This window comes from Ahaetulla prasina, chromosome 2 (genome assembly GCF_028640845.1).
Source record: "Ahaetulla prasina isolate Xishuangbanna chromosome 2, ASM2864084v1, whole genome shotgun sequence".
Taxonomy (NCBI): domain Eukaryota; kingdom Metazoa; phylum Chordata; class Lepidosauria; order Squamata; family Colubridae; genus Ahaetulla; species Ahaetulla prasina.
In genome coordinates, this window is record NC_080540.1 from 59,174,847 (window position 1) to 59,194,539 (window position 19,693).

At 38.9% G+C, this 19,693-nt stretch overlaps 1 protein-coding gene across 7 annotated transcripts in view; it reads right to left on the bottom strand.

Annotated features, from left to right (window-relative positions):
- PLXNA1 (plexin A1) overlaps positions 1-19,693 on the bottom strand; it is a 405,135-nt gene that overhangs the window by 192,983 nt on the left and 192,459 nt on the right. For all 7 annotated transcript variants that reach the window (XM_058168162.1, XM_058168161.1, XM_058168157.1 and 4 more), the window contains one exon: positions 17,971-18,111. In XM_058168162.1, coding sequence (XP_058024145.1) covers positions 17,971-18,111 — 141 coding nt within the window. The remainder of the gene's footprint in view (positions 1-17,970; positions 18,112-19,693) is intronic.

Below are 19,693 nucleotides of genomic sequence, written 5' to 3' on the forward strand. Positions count from 1 at the left end.
TATTATATTAGGGCTCCCATCATCACCTGACAGCATAATTCTGTTATGATCATTCTGCGTATCAGCTAGGGCACTAGCATGGGGGGAAGTGGAGTATAATTCAGCCCACTATTTTTAGTGCTATAAGACCTGAAATGATGCTGAAATGAGCTAAATTTCAATAAAATAATATGCATGCATTCCCTAACTGAAATAGTTCGTGCTGAAATCACCTAAGGACTGATTCAGGAATTATCAGAAAAGGATCTAACTGAACATTACAACTGAATTTTAGACATAAAAATTAGACATCTCTTTTTGAAGAGATAAGATAGTAGGTAGGAATGTCAACAAAGGTACAGAAAATCTCATACAAGTTAAATAGTTTTATATAGGGAGGAAAAAACCCAAGAACAAAATGCAAGCTTGCTTGGCTCATGGATTAAAATAATTTTACACTTCCCATTTTTGCAATCCCCACATTTAAAGCCAAATACCTTCAGTGGGCCTAAAAGGGTCAACGAAATATAGGTCAAACACCAAGGTTCTTTCTAAGTGCAAGGTTAAGTGCAATCATCGGAGGCACCCTACTACTTCTTTGATGTTGCTGATCACAGCAGAGGGAAAAGGAAGCACATTTTTTTGTCCTTTCAATTTTCTCAATATTCCCCTGGGTCATTCCTGAGTCTAAGAAATAAAATTCTGGGTCTGTTAGATCAGTTTCCAACTCAGAGGAGCCTGTGTCTGAACATCAGCTAAGAAGAACTGGTGTTTCTAAAAGAGAAGGAAGGAAATATTCCCATGATGATGGGAATGGCTGAAAGGAACCTATACTCCACAACAAAGACTAGAGTGGTGCAAAACAGAAGACTAAGAGCTGCTGAGTGCCCAACTATGCCAGTATGAATGCTTTCCCAACATGCATCGGTTGCTGGAATAACAACGGAATCTTCTCAACCTTAACAAAAGACAATACTATCCTAGCTTTCCAAAGTATGCGGCAATTATCATTACCCCATTTTAGATTTCCATGTTATCCTATTCTTTCTCAAAGAATATTCATAAATATAGCATATTTATGTCACATCGTGTGTGTAAGATAATAACCAATCCAAGGGTAAGGACATTTTCTGAATATCAGAAAAAAATATATAGTCGGGGTGACAAATTCAAGGCCCGTGGGCCGGACCCAGCCTGCAGGGTCCATAAATCTGCCCCATGGGGCTAGTATGGAAATAGTAAAGGACTGGCCCCTGGTGCCTCTGGCAGCCAAAATGGGATGTGGGGGGCTGCACCCTATCTTCGGGCTGGACGGCCTCCTGCAGCACTCTGCAGGCCAAAACGGGGCAGGTGGGGGCTGTGCATGCCCCCTTGTGCCCCATTTTGGCTGGCAGGGTGCTGCAGGAGGCAGCCATGTTGTCTCCCCCCTCCTTCCTGTCGGCCCGCGGAGGAGAACTACAATTCTGATCTGGCCCTCAAAGAAATCCAGTTTGATACCTCTGCGCTAGACCATGAACTTTTATAAATCACAGCGGCATCTTGGCCCAATACACCAAAATCAAACAAACCAAATTACGTTTTCATACTCAGCTTCAATATCACTATCATGTCTCTTCAAGTAAAAGAGACAGAAAGTAGAAATTAGACAGACATTGAGTGAATGTATATGGCTAAGAAATGGGGTCACTCACTTCATTTTCCTGTAATATTTGTGTTCATTCTCTCCTTTCATGAAAACAGAGCTACTGACTGCCAGCAATTTCCACTGGATATATCTAGAATAGTTCATTATGGATGAAAGATCGATAAGGATGAAAATCTCAAAATATGTACAGTTCTCAGTTACTACGTATTTATTTTGTTTCTAATGTACTGTATACCTCTCCAGAAGACAGCTAGAAATATCTATTTAACTGTTCCATGCATTTAATATTTTTGAGAAATTGATTTTAACAGTTTTCTGGGAACCAATGTTTATCTTATTTACCCAAAGGTTTATCAGTTACTCTTCATTAAAACAGAAAAGGAAGCAGACAGCAATACCAGCATCCCTCTGTAGATCCGCTTATGATCACAGTATTATCTGCAAGAATTGTATGTCACTCTCTTTGTATAGACGACCAGAATGTGAAATAAAACCCAACTCCTGGGCAATTGGCTAATCAGAAAAGCCTAATTCAGAAAGCAACTGCCTTGCTTCTTTTTTTTTTAAAAAAAGAGCATGATTAACAACTTTACAAACTATTTTCCAAACCTTAAACCATTTTATATAGGTAGCCCTTCAGGTTAAAAGAAGGCACACTATTGTGCATTTCATCTGTGAATACAGAGGTGGTTCTGAGTCCCAGTATGGAAGTGCAGACTCTAGCACAATGGGACAACTGAAGTCCATAAACATTTGTAGCATATATAATTTCATGACCTCTAGGTTCTGACTATATATAACACACCAATAAAGTCTTTGTACTGCTCTCTGGCTTTAGGAAACTGTAACAAAACCAGAGAGGATAAAAATCGTTCATTTTTAAAAAATGGATTTTTAAACATTTAAATTATTTTTTTTAATCAAATTTATTTTAATAAAATGCTTTTGGAGTAAAAATCTATCTAAAGATAGTTTTCTATTTGAGATACATTAATAATTTAGTTTATTCAGCAAGAAATGGAGCTTAGTTATGTAGCATGAGGCTGTATATTCTGCAATATTTACATTTTTTGTAAACTCGTTCAGTGAATCCAAGCTCTGCAAGCTAAATAGAAAACCTTCATTTTGTTTGCAAATAATAATATTAAAGATTCTAACTAGCAGCAAGAATGAGTCCTCACATTTAAAGAGCACCTGTCATTTCAGATTCATCATGGCAGCGCCTGTTAGCAGGCATCCACTCACCTGCTGCCCGCCATGTCCTTCACCTTGTTGTGTCACTGCCACATCACCAGTTATCCCATTAAAGTGAATGGGACTGTTGGTGAGTCAACAGCGGGTCAGAGGAGGAGCTGCTGTGGGACAGAGATGACAGTTGCTCTTTAAAAGTTATGATTTAAATCAAGTTGATTTAAATCAATCCTTTTTATTGGTGATTTAAATCATGATTTAAATCATGATTTAAATCGAGTTGATTTAAATCATATCCACCCTGAACCAGTGGTGGGTTGCTACTGGTTCGCCCCAGTTCGGGCAAACCGGTAGCATGCACAGAAGCGAGCGCGAGCGCATCCACAAACAAACCAGTAGCAGTCAAAATAGAAACCCACTACTGCCCTGAACAAAACTTATACTGACTTCCAAGACAAATAAATGTGCTATTTTAATCTTCTACCTTTGGGCTCCCCAACCCAACCAGAGTGAGTCAGATTGCCTATAAAAACTCCCCTTATTGCAATCTGCAAAGTAATTGCAGGACTGTGTTAATTCAAAGCACCATTCTTTATTTCCACAAAGGCAGCCCAGGATTTCTTAGAAAATAAAGCAACAGTTGAATGTTCTTTCCCTAAATGTGCCAACCTGACACCCCCCCCCAAAAAAAAGAGGGGGCACAAAGTTAAATGGAACTAGTTGGAAGGTAACTTAGATTCATCTGCAGCATCCACTAAAACATCTCTAACAGATGATCATCCAGCTTGTCCGCAGGGGCGCAGTCTTAAATCTTATTGTTAGAGGGAGTTTTATCAAGTCGCCTTTTGGCTACCCACTCTAAACTCAAATAATAATAATAATAATAATAATAATAATAATAATAATAACAACAACAACAACAACAACAACAACAACAACAACAACAATAATAATAATAATAATAATAATAATAATAATAATAATAATAATAATAATAATAATATTTTAATTTATAGACCGCCCTTCTCCCGAGGGACTCAGGGCGGTGAACAGCCAGTTAAAATACAGGAAAACAGACAATATTAAAAAACAACCCTTAAAAAACTCATTCAATTGGCCAAAACTAAAACACAATTACACCCTATAAATTATTAAAAATTTAAAACCCCAATTAATCAAATTTAAAAAAAAATTTTTTTTAAATCAAGCCAGTCCAGCGAGACGAAACAAATAGGTTTTAAGTTTGCGGCGAAAGGTCCTAAGGTCAGACAATTGTCGGAGTCCAGGGGGAAGCTCATTCCACAGGGTAGGAGCCCCCACAGAGAAGGCCCTCCCTCTGGGGGCCGCCAGCCGACATTGTTTGGCTGACGGCACCCTAAGGAGTCCCTCTCTGTGAGAACGCACCGGTCGCTGGGAGATTGAAGCCGGCAGAAGACGGTCCCGTAAATATCCCGGTCCTAAGCCATGGAGCGCTTTAAAGGTCATCACCAAAACCTTGAAGCGCACCCAGAAGACCACAGGTAGCCAGTGCAGTCTGCGCAGGATAGGTGTTACATGGGAGCTACGAGCTGCTCCCTCAATAACCCGCGCAGCCGCATTCTGGACTAACTGGAGTCTCCAAGTGCTCTTCAAGGGGAGCCCCATGTAGAGAGCATTGCAGTAGTTGATTAGTTGATTTTGATGGAGATGTAATATTTGATGGAGCACAGTATGGGTTTTGTTTTTTGTTTTTTAGAGAAGGAGAATTTCAGCCTATTCGACTGTCTGACACCTTATACAGTCAGAAAGTTGTTCCTGATGCCTAACCTTGAATCTATTATTTCCTTGAACTTTGGCAGACTGATTCTAGTCAAGCTATATGTACTAACAGAAAATAAGTCCATTCCCTCTTCTATAAAACAACCCTTCACTTATTTGAAGACTCCTATCATATTTTCCTTCCGTCAGCTTTTCTGTGAGCTAAATATACTCAGATGCTTTAACTGTTCCCTGTAAGGCTTGCTTTCCACACTCTTCACTATCTCACTGGACCTCTGCTGAACTTGCTGTATCTGTCGCTATTCTTTTTGAACTGAGGAGTCCATTGCTGTCACAGTGGTCCGAAGGGATACGGTCAGGGAAGAGAAGAATAAAACAATCACTCCCTGCAGTCCAGTCTTATATTCCTGTCAATGCACCTCAAAAGTATTTGTCTTTTTAGCAGCTGCATCATACAGCTGGCTGTTTAACTTGTGGTTGATGAGATACACATATCTTGTCCCATTAATACTGCCAAGTCACCCAATCATATAATATTGGCTTACATTTTCCCCTCCCAGGTGCATAACTTTACATTTCGCTCTGTAAAATTGCATCCTATTTGCTTCAACCCAAGGCTCAAGCCTGTCTAGATTTTTTTTAAATCTTCTATTTTTATCTAAAACATTAGCTATCTTTCCCGGCTGTGTCATTTTTTCAGAATATCCTAGAGATCCATGGAGAATACCAGTTTGTTTTCTGATAAATCATTATTTTGTGATTGACTATAGCTGCAGTTAGAATTAATTTGGTGGAATAGTTAAGGCAGTAGGCTACAAACCAGGAGACCAAGAGTTATAGTCTTGCTGTAGGTACAAAGCCAGCTAGATGACCTGACTAGTGGCTAAGACACTGAGCCTAAGAAAGGTCGGCAGTTCAGCGGTTCGAATCCCTAGTACAGGTCTCCTGTGTGAGCAGGGGGTTGGACTAGATGACCTCCAAGGTCACTTGCTTATTTGTACCCTATGACTATCATTAAGTGTTATAAGTGTTGTACCTTGATGAAGGTATCTTTTCTTTTACGTACACTGAGAGCATATGCACCAAGACAAATTCCTTGTGTGTCCAATCACACTTGGCCAATAAAATTCTATTCTATTCTATTCTATTCTATTCTATTCTATTCTATTCTATTCTATTCTATTCTATTCTATTCTTCCAACTCTGTTACTGTTACCTCAGCAAAAAGGAAAATAGGTGAGACACAACATCTTCCTACTGTCAATCAGCTGACAACAACTCACACTGTTGTTTCCAAGCAGCCAAACTGAGTTCAAAAAACTCCAGGTAAGCCATCACACCAAGCTAGTGTACTGCCTTGGTTGAAAGACCACAACTTGGGGAGGCCTCTCCCTAGGGTACTTCTGCAATCTTTGTTTTGCTAAATGTTCTAGCCAAGAAGATGAATAATGAGGAGAGAACCTCTGGAAATGGAAAAAATAATGTCAGTTACCCCCAAAGTGCTTGTTTTTAAATCAAGCGCTTCCCTTTCAAGAAGTCTCATCAAACAGAGAATGTATCACTGAAATTTATCTTAGGTTCAAAAGCAAAGACTTCTGAAAATCCCAAATTAGTTATGCTATTATACGTGAATCAAATGAAAATAGAATAACTTAACAACAACTACCCATAAAAAAACTTATATGGCTTTCAGAAGTTGCAAAGACTGATTCTTGACTGGTCATATGGAAGAACTCATGGACTTCCTTCCTTGCACATGGATACATTTTCTGTCCTGTATGCCACATTAATTGCTGCGGGATACTTCAGGCATACGTTTCAGGCTTAGTTTTCCATGCTATGATTTCTGTATCAACCTACATATCTCCGTTACAAAGTGCATTAACTGAAAACTTTATTTTCCCAGTCAGAACATGGCATTTCCCCATATCACAAACGCCCTTATCTTTTTTTTAGAAAAAGTTCAACCAAACAGATTGTAAAACACATTTTCTATCACCACTGTAAGGAAGAAGAAAATAAGTTTTTGTATGTTACCGTTTCCAAAATTCCAAGCATAAATATATATATAGAGAGAGAGACTTGCTTATTAAAAGCCACTTAAAGACACCAGACTAGAGTTCTAGTTTTGCCTTAGACATAAAGCCAGCTTGATGGCTTTGGACCATCAATCCCAAAAAGAAGGCAATGGCTAACCACTCACTTCTGAAAAGATTGCCTAGAGAGCTGCTGGACTTGTTTATGTGGTTGCCAGAAATCAATATGGACTCGAAATCACACAAACATACACAAAAAAATTGCTTATTAGGAGGGTGTCTTTTGCTGCAATTGCTACAAATACTGATGCTGAAAAGATTCAGTTCCTAGCTCCCAGTTCTCAAACTCTGATTATCACCAACAACAGAGGGTAAACCTCATTTTAAAAACCACGGGAGCATCTTGCACTAACTTGTCTTTGCCCCAGACACAAACTATAACCCTCATTCTTTTTAATCTGCCAGGAGGAGTCACCCTTAAGGGGTTACAAGTTCTTTATTAATTGCTCCTCCAGATTTGATTAAAATCTCCTCATTCCTCGGGCCCTTTGAGCTCTGTTACAACTGTTCATTTAATTACTTTCCACCAACATCCTGATAACAGCATGCTATGGATGAAAGCTATTTTTATTACACAAAAGTGAGAGAAAGGGACCTGTGCAAGCAGAATGATTCTTGAGTCAGTGTCATCACATCAACTTGAACAAATGTCAAAAGCCTCCTCTTGTTGTATCCAAGGAGATTTTTGGACCTTAGTATAAAATGAACCATGTGATATTCAATAGTTTCAGTGCTAAAAGAATATGAATAGATGTCCGTGTTCAACGCTAATAAAACTGGACGGTGGTTGGCTTACAAGTTGAAGAAGGAGAAAGAGGAAAGAATTATCCAACAACTATACGATGAGAGGAGGACTACCCAAAATAATGAAGAAGAGAAAAAGAGAATAGTACAGGACTATTATATGAATCTTTATAAACACAAGGAAATAGCAAATGATAAAATTGATAATTACCTATTGGAAGAAGGGATTATTCCACTAGAAGAAGAAAAAAGGCCAATGTTAAATAAAGAAATAACATTAGAAGAATTGAGGGGGGCAATCCTACGACTTAAAAACAATAAGACAATAGGACCAGATGGTCTACCAGGGGAGGCCTATAAAAAATTGAATGAGATTATAGAACCAGTCCTATTAGAAATATGTAATGAAGTTCTGCAAGAAGCAAAACTACCAGAATCGTGGAGGGAGGCACACATCACCCTAATTGCGAAAGAAGGTACAGATAAAAATCAAATTAGTAATTATAGACCTATATCCCTACTAAACGTTGATTACAAAATATTTACGAATATAATTGCAGAAAGGATGAAGAGAGTATTGAACGAGATTATACACTCCGACCAAAATGGCTTCTTACCAAATAGACAAATAAAAGATAATATAAGAATAATAATAGACATATTGGAATATTACGAAGTGCATCCAGGGAAACAAATGGCCCTTGTTTTCCTGGATGCCCAAAAGGCCTTCGATAACCTCAATTGGCAATTTATGATAAGGCAAATTAGAAATATGAAAATGGGAACTAAATTCGAAAATATGATAGAGGCAATTTATTCGACGCAAAAGGCAAAAGTAATAATAAATAGAGGTACCACCACCACCTTCCAAATAACCAAAGGTGTACACCAAGGATGTCCACTGTCGCCACTTCTTTTTATCCTAAAATTAGAAGTATTTCTAAATAGCATAAGAGCAAATCTAGGAATAAAAGGAACAAAAGTTAAAGGAGAAGAGTTTAAAGTACAGGCCTTCACGGATGATATGGTATTCATCATTGAAGAGCCTTTGGAATCCAGTCCCACCCTAATACAAGAAATAGAAAGATATGGGGAACTGTCTGGACTTAAAATCAATAAAGAGAAAATCAAAATGATAGTTAAAAATTTAATAACCAAACAGAAGGAAGAATTGGAAAAGGAAATGGGTTTACAAATTGTAAAAAAAATCAAATATTTAGTTACAACTATCACTTTTAGGTAGGATAGCAGTTATTAAGATGAATGTCCTACCTCAATTGCTATACTTATTCCAGACAGTCCCCATATTATTAGACAAAAAATTCTTTGGAGAATTTAAAATTACCACAAAATTTGGCTGGGCAGGAAAGAAGGCAAGAATTAAATTATCCACTCTTCAAGATAAGAGAGAGAGGGGTGGCTTTGGATTTCCAGCATGGGAACTTTACCATAAGGCGGCATCTTTGGTTTGGATAAGGGAATGGGTCAATTTAAATAATAGAAGAATTATAGCATTGGAAGGCCGTGACTTACAAAAGGGGTGGCACGCCTTCATGTGGGATAAAGGAAGTAAGACACATTCATATTTTTACAGAAATAGAATAAGAGATGCATTGGTATGGAATTGGCAAAATATAAGGAAAAAACACTACATGAAAATTCCTGGCTGGTTATCCACTATGGAGGCGATGATCCACCTCAAAACACTAGACATAAGTAAGATGACAAGATATTCAGAAATATTAGACAAACAGGGAAAACTTTAAAACATTCAGACATTAAAGGAACAGGGAATATCTATAGATTGGTGGCCATATTTACAATTGCAATCCAGATATAAGAAAGACATGGAAGAATTTGGAATTGATTTGAAACCAAACCAACTAGACAAATTATTGATAGGCACAGAAGGAAAATTAATATCTAAATTATATAAATACCTACTAGAGTTTGATAGAATGGAAGAGGTGGTGAAAGAACCGATGATTGCATGGGCAAAGAATATAGGGCACAATATAGATTTAGATAATTGGGAATTAATCTGGAATAAAAATTTAAAATTAATCAAATCTACTGCTTACAAAGAAAATCAATATAAAATGCTTTATCGCTGGCCCCTAGCACCAGATAGGTTGGCCAAAATGTACCCGAACCTAAGTCCAAAGTGCTGGAAATGTAATCAACATCAAGGTACCTTCTTTCATGCCTGGTGGACGTGCCCCGAAGCGAAAAAGTATTGGATTAAGATACAGGGATGGTTACTGGATATAACAAAATGCCAAATTGAACTGAATCCAGAAACATTTCTTTTGGGAATGTTTAAAACAAAATTAGATAAAAAACAAGATACTTGATTTTGCACATTCTAACAGCGGCAAGGATTGCGTTCGCGCAATATTGGAAACTTAGTATCATACCACCAGAGAATCTGATTATCCAAAAAGTATATGACTGGCAGAAATGGACAGGCTTACCATAGAACTACAAGAAAAAGAAGATTCAGAATACTATGCGGTCTGGGAAAACTGGTACACATGGACAATCAATAGAAATAGAAAACAAAATATATATAAGGCTATTGATGATTAGATGTATATAATGTATACCGAAATTATATGGAAGGTAAATCCGAAATATACAATAATGTCACAGCTTTGTTGAATATGCACAATTGTTATGAAATAAAAATGTAATAAATATATATACATATCTTATATATATATAAGATATCCGTGTTCAAAAGAACCTACAAAATGCACCAATTACAAACAGAGGTGTTACAACCCCTTCTCCCATATGTTTTGTTCATGTTCTGTGTGGGACTTCTTTCACTTGTCCCCTCCCAGATGCCTTATAGAAAATAAATTTAGTATGGACCTCTGATTTCATATTTTGCCTTCTTTTATGGAACAATGGCCTCTCTGCTCTGGAAGAGAGATATAAAGATAACTACAATTGATCAATTAAAGCAGGGGTGTCAAACTCAAGACCCGCAGGCCAAATCTGGCCCCGCAGGGTGCTTAGATCTGGCTCATGGGGTCACCCTAGAAACAGCGAAGGTCTGGCCTCTGCCAGAGAAAATGGAGCTTGGGAGGGCTGTGTGCAGTCTTCCCAATCTCCATTTTCACTGGCAGAGGGTTGCAGGAGGCTGTCACAGCTGGAAACAGAGTTCTCAAGGGCTGTGCCATTTTCACTGGCAGAGGGTTGCAGGAGGCCGTTGCAGCCAGAAATGGAGCTCGGGAGCCCATTTTCACTGGCAGAGCGCTTGGGCCTCCACAGGCGCCCCTGGCACGAGTGATGTCGAGCTGGCCACACCCACCCTGGCCATGCCCACCCCAGCCCCTCGAGGTCAAACACAACCCTGATGCTGCCCTCAAGGAAATTGAATTTGACACTCCTGAATTAAAATATGGAAAAGAGCGCAGCTTCTGGAATTCTTCTTAAAAAAAGCTGTGCTCTAGATCACATGCTTGGAAGGAGGAGAGAGGTTAAAATGGAGAAGTCAGCAACTTTTAGCTTTGTTTTTTTTTTTTAATTTGGTGATTATGTATAGCTAAGCATAGTACATGACCTATTTTTTTCCCTTGTAACAATCCTTGAAGTTGTTATTTAGGAAAGCAACTGAGCAAGTTATGAATGAGCTTCTGTGGATGAGGGAGAACTAGAACCTGGTCTGCCACCTCCTTGCCCAACACGTTAAGCCAGTGTTTCTCAATCTTCACAAGTTTAAGATATCTGGACTTTAACTCCTAGAATGCCCCAGTCAATTATGCTGGGCTGCAGAATTCTGGAAACTGAAGTCCACGTATTTTAAAGTTGCCAACATTGGGAAATACTGCTTTCAATTGATAACATTAACACATTGTTCTACAACACATTCCAAGTCTTTAACCAATGGCTTCTCCCTTAGGGATATTTTCAGGATTATTTTCCATTCTCAGGCTAACCCAGTTTTAAAAAAAAAAAAAAATCAAGGGCTTTTACATAATTTCTTTCCAAAGTCCTATTGATTTGAAAAAAGTGAGAAGTCCTGGCTGGCAAAATCCCTTCTGCTGGCTTGGATTATGGAATCAAGAAAAGCCCTTGGTAGTTCTGCTTCTTTGTCAGATACTGCTTCTCTCTTCTCTTTCTACAATTACTTACCGAAACTGAAGTACATAATGTCTTTCTATCAAGAAGTCAGCTTGAATTGGCCTCCATGTAACCACCCCTGCTGTTGACACATGTAAAACATAGTCCTAGTTCTGGCTTGTGTGCAGATGTTCCACTACAAGCATCAGCGCCATGGGGGTGACCAGCTCTGCCCTTTAGAGCATTATTCAGAATCCAATTCAGATCTCTGTATGAAAATGACACTACATCAGTTGCCCTCATAAAGAAGGAAGCCGGCTTTTCCCTCTGCAATTTAACTCCCTTAAAATGTACCTGCATCCAAGTCCTAGAGGCGTGGGGCAGGGATAAGTGATCCTACCAGGCTAAGAATCTCATTTTCTGTTTAAAGATGATTCTGCCTTAAAAGATTCCCAGCTATAGCCATCTCTAAACTGAAGCCCATTTTTTAAATCACTAACCCCAGCAGAAGCCTACATATAAGCAGTCCCAAGGTTTACCTCATTAGATTAGAATAGGTAAGAAAATGTGGAAAATTACTACTTCTAGACATCACTCCTAAATTGTAGATGAATCTGTCAAATACCTCGCTTGCAATAGCCTCAAGCTACGCTTTCAAACTCCTTTCACAGATTGCTTCAAATGCTGCATACAGTGGAGACAATTTACCTTCATCACATTAAAGCCGAATCTTATTTTCACCCGTAGGCAAGCGAGAACTACTGATATAATCCAGAGGCTTCGGATGGCATTTGTGCAGTTCTGGAAACATATTCTGAATTTCTAGAAAACTCTCTTTCACAGAAGAAAACAGGGATATCATGGGAAGTTAGATCTCTGTGTGCTCAGGCGCCTGGGATTTTTCCAAGGCCTGCTTGACCGTTTAACTACCAAGGGGACATGCAATCTTTTGAAACAGGCCATTTTCTTTCATAGCAGGTGTGCCACTTCAGCCTCAAGCATTGGAACAAAGAAGCTGTTTTGAAAGAGGTATTTAGCAGCTAAGCATGCAAGTTTTGAAAGGGTTAGATAGGCAGGCGTTCTAAGTGGGACTGGGATATGAGTAAATGCTGATAAGCATTGATGAAGGAGGAAAGGATTCTATACTACAGAAAATATCTGATTTTATCAGCTCAGAATTCAAAAGAAAGAATGACTGCAATGTAAGATAAGATTGTTGCTGTATTTTCTTCCTTTATTTCTCCAGTCTAAAGAGCAGCCACGTATTGTATATCTGTTTATGAACAGAGATTATCCTTCATTTCAAATTTAATTGTATTTATGTGTTTATAAGATTTATGCCTCACCCTTTCACAACAAAACAGGGCCTAGGTATCTGTTAGCTAAGGTGACTGAGACAACTTTCTTGGCTCGTTGGGGGCAACTAGTCCATGATCTTCCAGACTGGTATACTTCTGCAGGGTTTTAGCCAAAGAACAGCAACCTATAGATGGGTATACGTCGTTGACTTAGCTTAGAACCATTCATTTAGTGGCAATTTGAAGTTACAATGGCACTGAAAAAAAGTGACTTATGACCATTTTCACACTGCAACTGTTTCAACATCCCCATAGTCACATGGTCAAAATTCAATCCCCAGTTACCCTGCCTGGCAATCTAGAATTGGCTTAAGACTTTCTTAGAATTTTTTTTCTCTAACAAATACATTTGCGACACATGTATGTGCATGCATACATACACACTATGTATGTGAAGTGAAGTGTTGAGCCTCTGGTGGCTCAACAGACTAAGCAGTCTGTTATTAACACAGCTGCTTGCAATTACTACAAGTTCAAGTCCCACCAGGCCTAAGGTTGACTCAGCCTTCCATCCTTTATAAGGTAGGTAAAATGAGGACCCAGATTGTTGGGGGCAATAAAAGCTGACTTTGTATATAACACACAAATGGATGAAGACTATTAACACAATGTAAGCCGCCCTGAGTCTTCGGAGAAGGGCGGGATATAAATTCAAATTTAAAAAAAACTATTCAGTGTTCACATTGTAAAAAAAGGGAGGACTAGGACTATTTTTCTTAATATTTAATAGTGTTTTGATTAAAATCCATTGATTGTAAAGGAAGGCATTCAGATACTTGGCAACTGACTCATATCAGTTCCATTGTCCCAGGCTCATATGATCACCTTTTGTGACCTTCTTATAAGCAAACCCAATGGAAGCCAGATTTACTTAACAGCTGTGCTACTAAGTCAGTGATGGCAAACCTTTTTGGCACCGAGTGCCCAAACCAGAACATGTGTGTGCCAGAGTACCGGAAACCCAAAGACCAGCTGGGCACTGCACATGCACGTGCCGGCCACCTGGTCTTCAGCTTTCTTGCATGCACATGAACGCTGGCCAGCTAGGCTTCGTGTGTGCCGGAGCACCAGAAACCTGAAGACCAGCTAGCTGGCATGTGGATGGATGCCGGCCAGCTGATCTTTGGGTTTCCAGTGCTCCAGCACACACGAAGACCAGGAACCAGAAGAGCAGCTAGTGACAGTGCGCATGCCCATAGAGAGGGCTCTGAGTGCCACCTCTGGCACGCGTGCCATAGGTTCGCCATCACAGTGCTAAGTTAACAATGACAATCACTCACTTAACAACTGTTGCAAGAAAGGTCATTAAATGGAACAAAACTCATCAACTGTCTTACTTAGCCACAGAAATTTTGGTTTCACTTGCGGTGGTAAGCTGCCGACTACTTGTATTCCTTACAATCCGTTAACTTTCTCTCCTAAAAAGGCCCTTGGAAATGTGACTGACAAAGAATTTGCCAATGCTGGTGGCCAAGCATAAAAATAAAATCAGATTTGACCAGACATTCCAAACTGCCATTTTACATGGAAGAAGAGGCGAGATTTTATTTCAATGTCTTCATCTGTTTTAAAATAAAACATCTGAAGGAATGGCCGTATGTTTTTATACCAATTTATTTTTCCATTTGAAGTGTTCGCATTTAAACAGATGAACTTAATCAGATGGTCGTGGTGCTTTTATACAAATGCTTTTGTATATCTTTTCCTGAAGAAGACAGTCATAGGCATACCACTGATGTTGCAGTAATTTTCAGATTAGACATCTGTAATGCAGGGCAGTACGTGTAGGCAATACCTAAAAGTATATAAAATTTTCAACTAGGAGGATAATCCTGAATAAAAGAAGAAACAAATAAAAGTCCCATGCAATCCCCAGCTACCCCTGCCTGACAACCTAGAGTTGGCAACTCGCACTTAAAAATTTCTTAGAATTTTTTTTTCTGTAACAAATACATTTGGCATACACACTATTCAGAGTTTACATTCTAAAAAAGGGGAGATTAAAGGGAGATTATTGATTAAAATCAATTTTGGGTCCTAGGTAACTCAAATTAAAAATAGGACAGAGGAACAGATAACATGAAAAACTTCCTAAAGCTTTGAGGCTTCCAACATGACCTATAGTATCACCACTGCAGTGATTTCAGGCAGAGCTCTTTGATATCACCTGTTAATTAAACTGCGGTGGTGTAGTGGTTAGAGTGCAATACTGCAGGCTACTTCTGCTGACTGCCGGCAGCCTGCAATTTGGCAGTTCAAATCTCACCAGGCTCAAGGCTGACTCAGCCTTCCATCCTTCTGAGGTGGGTAAAATGAGAACCCAGATTGTTGTGGGCAATATGCTGACTCTGTAAACCACTTAGAGAGGGCTGTAGAGCACTGTGAAGTGCTATATAAGTCTAAGTGCTATTGCTATTGTAAAGAAAAGCATCTCGGTGTAAAATTAATTGCTCTCCACTTTCCATATAGACACAACAATCCTTTCTCACCCATTTATGAACTCATAAATAGGGATAGAGTTTCTCTTTCTTTCAGGAAAAATAATGTATCAGTTAAATGAGAAATCTGCTTACGATTTCTCGTGTGCTTTTGATCCAGGTTTTCTTCCCCAAAAAAATACAGTGGATGCAGATGAGATGCAGGGAATGTGCACATCACATAGGAGACTTGTAGTCTCTATCATTATAAACCTGAACACATGGCAGATAACGTAGTACACGGGTGTCAAACTCTCTGTGTCATGCTGCTGTCACGTGACGTTTTGCGACGTTTTGCCCATTCGCCTGCGCGTGAGGCATCCAGCCCGTGGGCCGCCAGTTTGACATCCTTGACATAGTGCAACAAACTTTCCCCATGTCCAACATTTTGTACTTTCTTCATGTAGACCTTCTGATTTGAAAAAGAGTTTATGTACTCACCGCCATTTTATATTCCTATCCTTTTTTAAAAAAAACAAAATGTTCTTCTTAACTACATACGGATAGTAGAAAGTAGTTAATAATTGAATTAATTGTGATATATATTGTTAAAAGCATTATAAATAATGCTAGGACTGATCAAGATGAGGAGTAACAGCGATTTAAAGCGTGGACTAGGAAAAGCCCTCTTCTATTCAGTTTATTTGTCATTGCCAGTGCTAGAAATTTATATTTTATCATAACCTTCCCAGCAGACATTTTACAATGGTGCTTGTCTCATAAAAGTGATCATTAGCTTAGATGTTATTAACTCCACAATTTTATTTATATTTTTTTAATGCAGGATAAGGGAAGAAAAAATTGCAAAAGAACCCACAATTCAAAACTGGATGCTACCAAATAAATTTCAAGTCATCATGACCTTTAATCTTGGATTATCACACAGCAGAAATATTAAATATTGAAACACTTAGCCACAATATCACCTATATGCCAAAGGTGCTTTTCAAAGGGCAACTGGACTTCCTTGGTTTCTTCCCTTTAAAATATTTCACTTCTCATCCAAGAAGTTTCCCTAACAGTTGGAACCCATAGCATTTCTCTTCTGCCAGACCTAATGGGACGGGAGATATAATTAGGGAGAGGCAGTCCCTTAGATAATCCAGTCACACGCCATGAAGTGCTTTAAAGATTAAAGCCCGCAATATGAATTGGAGACAACCAGTGCTTCTCACAAAGCGCTTCTGTCTGGAGCAGATCTAGGAACAGGCCAGGGGTGAAATTCAGCAGGTTTTGACAGGTTTTGGAGAACCGGTAGCAGAAATTTTGAGTAGTTCGGAGAACCAGCAAACACCACCTCTGGCTGGCCCCAGAGTGGGGTGGGAATGGAGATTTTGCAATATCCTTCCTTACCCCAGAAGTGGGGAGGGAATGGGGATTTTGCAGTATCCTTCCTTCCCCCAGGAGTGGGGAGGGAATGGGGATTTTGCAGTATCCTTCCCCTGGAGTGGGGTGGGGTGGGAATGGAGATTTTGCAATAACTTTCCCCTGCAACTCCCACCAAGCCACGCCCACAAAGCCACACCACACCCACCAGGCCACACCCACAGGACCAGTAGTAAAAAAAATTGAATTCCACCACTGGAACAGGCCCAATTGGTATACAACACAAAGCTATCCAAAGGCCTCCTATTATAACTACAACTATCACCTGTAGGAGTTGTGAGTATAGGAGGATCTCCAGCACCAAAGATGGTATAGTCTTACAACTGGCATGCCCTCCATGCTACTCAGTCTTGCCAGAATCCACCTAAAGCCTATTATCACCTTTTCAGACCCTCCCGTCTTCAAGGCACTGGGCTACAATGTTCACAGCATTGCTTAATACACCAGGGGCAGAGAGATATAATCATCAGCAACGTAGCGATGATACTTCACCCCATAGCAATGGATGAGGTCTCCCAGCAGCCTCATATAGATGTTGAATCACTACTGAGAAAGGAGGTGAGCAGTACAAGACTATGTTGGCCACCCCTAATCCTCGGGGGTGATTCAGAAGGATACCATGATTGATGGTAACGAAAGCAGCAAGCTAATTTGCATTACACTGATTTTATCCATGTGTAGGGCTTGCTAAAACTGAAATTTACTGAGTGAATTCATGTTAGCTATCTTATGGTACTATAAAAACTGCTCATTTTTAAAACAATCACTTATTTTATTTATTTATTTATTTATTTTTCAAATTTATATACCGCCCTATCTCCCTAAGGACTCAGGGCGGTTCACAGGCAGTTAAAATACATATAAATACAGATTAAAAACAATTAAAAAACTTATTCTATTGCCCCAAATTTAAAATAGTATAAATAATAAAAACCCCTTAAAACCCATAACTTTAAAATCTAATCCAGTCCCGCGCAGATAAATAAGTGTGTTTTAAGCTCGCGACTTAAGAGAGCCATCCTTCTATAAAGGAGCTGCTTGTCAGTCATTCAAATACTTTTATTCCAATGATCTATATCACCAGTCCATACAGTTTTTGTTCAATTCATCCAAGAATCTTACAACCATGCCCTAAGTTAATGCACTGTGCTTGAGAAATGTTCCATTTGCAGCAAAGATTAAAAAGAAACCTCTAATCATCTGGTTATGGGTTCCCTAGGGTTGGGTTTATGCAAATGAAATGTAATACAAATTCAGATTCTTACCTGTTTCTCACTCATGGCATAAAGATATTGCAGATCAGGGCTCAGCACTAAATCCCGCAAAATTGGACTGCCATCGTGGGCTATCACATTTTCATATTGCAAGGCTGAATGTCCAATGGGACTGGCAGGATCAACCAAGATCTGAAAGAAACAAGGAACATGTAAGAAGCACGAAAACTGATGCATTTTTTGCAAAATTAAGACGAGTTACATTTATTAGAGGTTGCAAAGACACAGTGTTCCACGTTCTATACAAGTACAGGTAGTCCTCGTTGAACGACACTAAGTTCACAATTGTTCAAAGATACCATGACAATGAAAGAGGGGAACTAATGACCAGTTCTTGAAGTTAAAGCCACTGTAGCATTCCCACAGTCACATGATCATAATCAGCACTTGACAATGTCAACTGGCTCACCATTACAATGGCTACAATGTCTGTGGTTACATGATCACCATTTGCAATGTTCACTGTTGACTTTTAACAAGCAATGGGGAAGCCAGCAGGAAATCACAAAAGGCAATCATGTGACCATGGAATGCTGCAGACACATGGAATTCATATAACAGCAGCAAATGTGACTTGTGCAACTACTAGCACAAATCAGTACAATCAAGCACCATGGTGCTTAGTGATGGAGTTGCTAGTCCTAATTAGCATTCTTAAGCATAAAATATATTTAGTTTTTACTATTTCAATTACTACTTCACAGTTTCCTATCCTATCAACTGTCTGATAGTTGAAAAAGTAAGTTAATGTGACTATCCAACTGTACCACCCCAAGAATTTCTTTTGCTTGGCAGTGGAAAAAACAGATTTGTGAAATAAAGCAGCTAGATTTTTCTAAATAAAAAACCTTTGCTTTTGCTTTTTTAACAAAAAAACAAAATAAGAAAAAAATAATTATAAATCGTATTTGGTCAGTTAATAATTTGTCTGCCATTTTAAGTAAATTTATTTTAGTTATCGTTGTAGGCCTTTCACAATAAAACAATTATTTTCATTTGCTTCCCATTGATTTATTTGATGCATTTGTATACCACTTGCCATTATTATAAACTCTGAGTGCACTACAGTTAAAATAATAAATTTGAAAAAATGAAGCAGGCAATTACTGGATAATATGTATGGGTATCTCTAGAGAAAGTGCCAGTAAGAGGTAGCTTGAGCATTACTGACCATCACCATGTAAAAATCCTTTAATTAGGGCAAGTCATCATCAATTTCTCTACAGGCTGAACTGGATGGAGGAAGAATGGTAGCTATTTGTGAACTGCAGCCTCTCTTGCGGTAGCCTCAGCAATATTGCACTTCTAGCAATAGGATTTACCTCTCTTGGATACAGATCCTTTTTCCTTTATCTGTCATTACAGCCTATCTTCTTTGCCAGAGCAATTACACATTTACCACCTCTCAGCATTTACCATCTCATACATTTTCTGGAATCATTACTGGAATTAATCATCTTCGGGGGGGGGGTTAATGATGAATTATATATGCCTTACCCAATGAACTTTTCAATAGCCTAATAGTTGCACTGCTCTTGAGATGCTCTCCAGCGCATCAAGAAGGTGAAACACCTAAGCACCAACAACCCATGCAAGCATCTATGCAAAGAGGGTGGATAATGAGAGCCAAGAGAATGTAGACAAATTTCATCACCATTTTGATATTACAATCAAGGGCCCGCATATTCTATTAGAAGTTATACTTCATAAAAGG